Raw genomic sequence first — 6,378 nt, 5'->3', positions numbered from 1 at the left:
GGTGAACTCGTCGGCGCGATGCCTGAGGGCGCTGTGAGCCGGGCGGCTGTCGCGCTCCGGGGCTGGTGAGGCTGGGCCCGAGCGGGGGCGCTGACGAGTAGCAGGGTCTTCTAAAGCGGGCGAAAGGGAGATCAGGCCGGCGTCCCAAAGGCTGGGGTGGGGGCGGGGGACGCTGTCCCGCGGCCAGCCGCGCGGGCTCCGGCCCGGCGGACCTCCCGGTGGCCTCGGTGGCCTGTTCCCTGAGCACCGCGGTTGCCATGCAAACACTCGGGCACTGACCGGCGCCAGTCCACTCTACTGGAGCCCATCCAGCTGAACGCCTCCGGCAGGCGTGGGCCTGCCGTTTCTTCACTCTAAGGGTCTCCCTGCCCGGGCACGGGTCTGCCCTCCCTCCCCGCGTTGTCAGAAGCCACGCGGGGCTTGAAGGTGAGGACCAGGAGGGGTTTCATCGAGTAAGCCGCAGCCTGGGATAGACACCCACTGTGATGCTAAGGAAGCCTCTGCCATCGCAGGCCAGTAAAAGGGCCTGTCGGACGGCCGTGTGGAGTAGCAAGGCAGGTCCACTGTGAGACAAGTCCCAAAGTTGGGCCAAGGACTGCCCCTAAGGGTGCTTCATCATGATGGCTGTGGATGGGTCAACCATTACCAGCCGGATCAAGAACTTGCTGCGGTCCCCATCCATCAAATTACGCAGAAGTAAGACTGGAAACCGGCGAGAGGACCTCCGCTCCAAGGTGAGTGCTCACGTTAAGAGCTACCTGTTTCCAAGCCTACTCTCCTGCCCCACGGTCCTCTTTCTTGGCAAAGAATGGTACCAGGAAAAAGAGCAGCTGGATGGGCATGCTGAGACTCACCCAAGGCCCCCGGGGTTTAACAGTGACCTCAATGCAAACGAGTGTATGCTTGGGGAAGCCAGTTGACATGTTATGACTCAGTTTCCTTCTTGGAAGAGGCCAGGGGGATACATACCTGTGAAGGACTAAACTGTGACTAATGTGGATGCAGGTGTTAATATAACAGCTGGAGTTATGTCAGACTGTACTTACAGAAAGAAATACACTAAAACACCTTATATGAAATACTGGTCTGTACACTGATCTTGCCTGGTGGTCAGAACAGTTATCTCTTTGAGAAACCTCAGTTAACGTAACGGCAGCTTCTTAGCAGTGATAGTATGCAAGGAGCCACAGGAGTGCCAGAAAAAGTTAATCTGGTTTGCTCTTGAATGCTGCTTTTTCGTTATCGTTATCGTATTCTAAGTTATACCCTTTCCTGGGCAAATGTTCCTCAGAGGCAAAGTCTTTTCCACCTCTTCATTTCAAAACCTCTGGGCTTTGTTCCTTATGCTTGTTTTGTTTTGGAACAGTCTTATGGCTGGCCTCAAACTTGCCATATTCTTTCTGCCTTATTCTCCTGTGTGCTGGGATTACTAGCGTGCACCACCATGGCCCAGCTTGGTCCTTATGCTTTATTCAACTTCGTTTAGTCCCACAGTTTTGCTCATAAAAAAAGTAGAATAAACTTATTTACTCCTTTGAGGGAACCAAGAGTTTTGTTCCCATAGGATCAGATTAGATTTTGTGTCTTATTAACAGCCTGTAAGCACAATAGCTTTGTGCGGTACAGAATTGCCAATGGGAAAGTCATTTGAGATGGCAGCATTTTATTGCCTTGCCTGTGACTCTTCAGATGAGTAAACCCCACAAGGAATGATTTAGAGTCTAATGCACAGGGTTCTGGGAGGAGTGTTTTCAGATCCCTGTCCCTTAGCCGAGCCTTAATTGGATTTGCTAAGAAGGTGAACAGCTTTCCTGTATATTTTAGCTGGGATTCTATTGAATTAAACTTTACCACCAGGTTTCATGGTGGTAGAAGTGGTGATCTTTTACCGGACTCTTCTCCAGAGCAGGAGAATGAGCCTTCAAATTAGAAAGAAACTGTCTTAGATTTGCTTATTCTTGGAACTAACTGTAGGTGCTCACATTCTTGCTGGTAACTTGGCAGTGGCCAGCACTGTTCCCCTATCTTTAAACTTTTCTTTTCTGGCCAGGATCAGTATACACAGTAGGGATATATAATGGGAGTTTTGTCTTCAGTGTGATTTCTTGCAATTTAGTCTGGAAGCAGAAGGTGCTGTGGCCATTCTTTTAAGACTCCCTATGTTATTTATCATTAACATATTCAATATGTATTTGTTGAGTGCCTATTTGGTATAAAATCAGTGATGAATAGAAAATATTATCCTTGCCAGCCGAGAGCTTATAAGAAGACATATAAGCAAGTAAATACAACATGGGTAGTAAGTGCTGTTCTAGAAGTATGCATTATGCTGTTAATGGAATCACAAGGGAGGGGAATTAGAAAGACTTCACAGAGGCAGGAATACTAGAACTGTGAGTCCTGAGGCAAGTAGGGAAGATCTGTCCAGGAGAAAATGGCCAGGGCACATCCCTGCCATCACTATTAAACACCTGTTTGAAGTAGGAGTTAAGTGCTTTAGACTGCTTAAGAAGGTCTTGTCTATCTTAAAGCTATTTATGAAGGAAATATGTAGCCCTTAAATAATATGACAGAACATGAGCACGGGCCCTTTGTTTAACACCCCAAGCAGTAGCTGTCTTTGTGCACCTAGTGTCCTAGAGATGCACACCTCCCCACTCCTTAGTGAAGGTGCTCTACTCTACCTAAGATTATTCTAACCCCTGCCTTATGGTTACCAACATAAGCATGGCTCTATAATGCTCCATGAGTTGCTGTAGAAAGCTTGTGATTCATGGATGGCTGATTTGATGGATATCTTCATTTCCTAAGGTTAGGGGGCACGTTCTTTATTTCTTGTTATGATAGTGTAAAGTATGTACTGAGGGAGTAAATGCATGAGAATAGCTTAAAGATATCAGTGGTTAAAGGGCTGGGGAAATGGCTCAATGGTTAAAGCCTCCTATTCCAGCTTCAATTCCCCAGTACCTATGTAAAGGCAGATGCTGGAGTTTATTTGCTGGGGCCTTGATGTGCCCATTCTCTCTCTCTCTTTCTCTGCTTGCAAATAGATAAAAATAATTTTTAGGGCTGGAGAGATGGCTCAGTGGTTAAGGCACTTGCCTGCAAAACCTAAGAACCTGAGCTTGGTTCCCCAATATCCGCATAATGCCCAATATACAAGTTGCCACATGCATCTGGAGTTGGTTTGCAGTGGCTAGAGGCCCTGGCATGCCTATTCTCTTTCTATCTGCCTCTCTTTCTCAAATAAATAAATAAACAAACAAATAAAATATTAAATAAATATGAAATTAAATTAACATAAAATTATATAATTAAATCAATATATTATTAATATATTGATTAAATTAATATAAAATTAAATTAAATAAATATAAAATAAAATAAAGTAGTTTTTAAAATGATGTCCGTGGGGATAAACCTAGATGTCCAGATAAATAAAAAGTGATCTAGCTAGGCATAGTGGCACATGCCTTTAATCTCAACACTCATGAGGCAGAGGTAGTAGGATCACTATGAGTTCAAGGCCAGCCTGGGCTAGAGTAAGAACCTACCTCATAAAACCAAAACAAAACAGAAAAATGATCTAAATGAGTTGTGACTTCTTGAGCAGTCAAAATAGAAATAATAAAAATGTAAAAGAGAAGCCGGGCATGGTGGTGCACACTTTTAATCCCAGCACTTGGGAGGCAGAGGTAGGAGGATTGCCATGAATTCAAAGCCACCCTGAGACTACTGAGTGAATTTCAGGTCAGCCTAGGCTAGAGCGAGACTCTACCTCAAAAATAAAATAAAATAAGTGAAAGAGAAATAGAGAACATACTGCTCAGTAAGGACTTTATTCAAGAGAGACCAACTAAAATATGGTTAAAAGCTGAAATGTGGGGCCAGAGAGATGACTCAGCAGTTAAGGTGCTTCCCTGCAAAGTCTAACAATCTAGATTTGAGTTCCCAGAACCCATGTAAAGCCACATGCACAAAATGGCACATGCATCTGGAATTCTTTTGCAGAAATCCTGACATGCCTGTTCTCTTTTTCTCTTTTCCTTTTTCTCTCTCCCTGGAAATAAATAAATAAAATAAAAAGAAAAAACTAAAAAAGCTGAAATGAGAAAGCCAGTAGAGGTGAGGATTTAATTGCTACACAGAGATGAGAGGTGGGATTTGTATCAAACTTTTTTTTTTAAAGAGAGGAAGTTTCTGCATGCAGTACAGTGTATTAAATTGAAAAAGAAAAAAGTGTTTTGAGAGTTCTGCTAGATCTTCTGATTCTTTAAGAAATATAGCTTGAAGTTATGAGCTGTATGTACCTTGCAAGTTCATATCCTGGGTATTTGTCATTTCTTAACTATCTCAGTTTAGGCTGTGTTTTCTTTAAGAATTAAATGTGTGTGTTCTTGGTAGCTAACCCTTCTCCCCCTCGTTTTCTAAAGTTTTTGAAAGATTTTTACATGGAGAGAGCTGGGTGGTTGTTCTGTTTTAACAAAGGACAGAAGTGGCATGAAGCTGAGCTGGCAGGATTGAAGTCAGGGTTACAGAAGACTTTCCTATGCTGGAGGGTCTTTAGAGAGTTTTTTAAAATAAGGGAATTTTAAAGCCGCTGGCCATGGTGGCGCACGCCTTTAATCCCAGCACTTGGGAGGCAGAGATAGGAGGATCGCTGAGAGTTCGAGACCACCCTGAGACTACATAGTGAATTCCAGGTAAGCCTGAGCCAGAGTGAGATCTTACCTCAAAAAAACAAAACCCCCCCCCCCAAAAAAAAAATGCTAATAATAATAAGGGAATTTTAAAACCTCACCTTCTTTCTTAATCACCATTAATCTGTTCTAGGGGGCTGGAGTGATGCTTAGTGGTTCAGGCATTTGCCTGCAAATCCAATGACCCAGGTTTGATTCTTCAGCACCCATGTCAGCCAGATGCACAGCTCTGGTGATCCCCTTCTCTTTTTTTGTTTTTTTTTTTCTCTCTCTCAAATAAATAAATAAAAATGAAAAAATATTAACCTGTTCTAGGTTATATATTTTACATTCAGAAAACACTAGGGAAAAATTAACTTTTTAGCTTTGCTTTTTTGTTTTTTTTCTTCGAGGTAGGGTCTCACTCTAGCCCAGGCTGACTTGGGATTCACTATGGAGTCTCAGGGTGGTCTCGAACTCATGGCAATCCTCCTACCTCTGCTTTCTGAGTGCTGGAGCTTTGCTTTTTAGAATATTTATTTATTTATGAGAGGAGGAAGAGGCAGGGAGAGAGAGAGAATGAAAATGAATGGGCGTGCCAGGGCATTTAGTCACTGCAAATGAATTCCAGACATGTGCACTACCTTGTGCATCTGGCTTATGTGGGTCCTGGGGAATAGAACCTGGGTCCTTTGGCTTTGCAGGCAAGAGCCTTAATAATAAAACCATCTCTCCAGCCCAGCTTTGCTTTTTTTTTTTTTGGTTTTTCGAGGTTGGGTCTCACTCTAGCCCAGGCTGACCTGGAATTCACTATGGAAGCTCAGGGTGGCCTCGAACTCATGGCAATTCTTCCTCTGCCTCCCTAGTGCTGGGGTTAAAGGTGTGTGCCACCTCTCCTGGCTACTTTTTTAAAAAAATTTATTTTTATTTATTTATGGTAGAGAGAGAGAATGGGTGCTCCAGGACCTCCAGCAACTGCAAACGAACTCCAGATGCCTGTGCCAACTTGTGCATCTGGCTTACATGGGTCCTGGGTAATCGAACATGGGTCCTTTGGCTTTGCAGGGAAGTGCTAAGCCATCCCTCCAGTCCAGCTCTGCTTTTTAAAAATTTATTTTTCCATTTTTGATGTTTTCATGCATATATAGAATGTATTCTGATCTTACTACCCCAGTTACCCTCTCTTAACCCTCTATGCATGAGTATGTATGTGCCCATGTGGCATCCCGTGTGCCCTCCTGCGGCAGGTTGGGGGCATGTCAGATATCCTACTCCATCACTCTTCTGCCTGTTCTTACCTAGTCTTACTTGAGCCCTTACAGAGGCTCTTACTGATCCAGGAGCTTGCCATTTTGTTTTGCTTTATTTTTTTCACAAACCCTGCAATTCTTAGATCTCTGTCCCCCTATGGGACTGGGTTATTGATGGCTGTGGCCATGCCCAGCTGTTTATGTGGGCCTGGGGATCCAACTCAAACAGTCTCCTCAGGCCTGCGTGCTTGCACAGCCTTTTAGCTCTGGATTTATTTATTTATTTATTTTTTAATTTTTATTTCTTTATTTCAGAGAGAGAGATATACAGATATAGGCAGATAGACAGAGAAAATGGGCGCGCCAGGGCTTCCAGCCACTGCAAACAAACTCCAGATGCGTGCGCCCCCTTGTGCATCTGGCTAACGTGGGTCCTGGGGAATCAAGCC

General features: G+C 44.0%; 1 protein-coding gene across 2 annotated transcripts in view; it reads left to right on the top strand.

Moving 5' to 3' along the window:
• Positions 1 to 6,378, top strand: part of Mapkbp1 (mitogen-activated protein kinase binding protein 1) — a 68,183-nt gene continuing 61,805 nt past the window's right edge. Inside the window, exons 1-3 of one of the 2 annotated variants that reach the window (XM_004660894.2) lie at positions 1 to 65; positions 330 to 426; positions 513 to 734. In XM_004660894.2, coding sequence (XP_004660951.2) covers positions 618 to 734 — 117 coding nt within the window. In that variant the 5' untranslated portion in view covers positions 1 to 65; positions 330 to 426; positions 513 to 617. Of the gene's footprint in view, positions 66 to 199; positions 735 to 6,378 lie in introns of those variants that run through there. The other variant, XM_004660895.2, reaches the window with a different exon arrangement.

This window comes from Jaculus jaculus, chromosome 8 (genome assembly GCF_020740685.1).
Source record: "Jaculus jaculus isolate mJacJac1 chromosome 8, mJacJac1.mat.Y.cur, whole genome shotgun sequence".
Classification (NCBI taxonomy): Eukaryota; Metazoa; Chordata; class Mammalia; order Rodentia; family Dipodidae; genus Jaculus; species Jaculus jaculus.
This window is presented reverse-complemented; position numbering and strand designations above follow the sequence as displayed.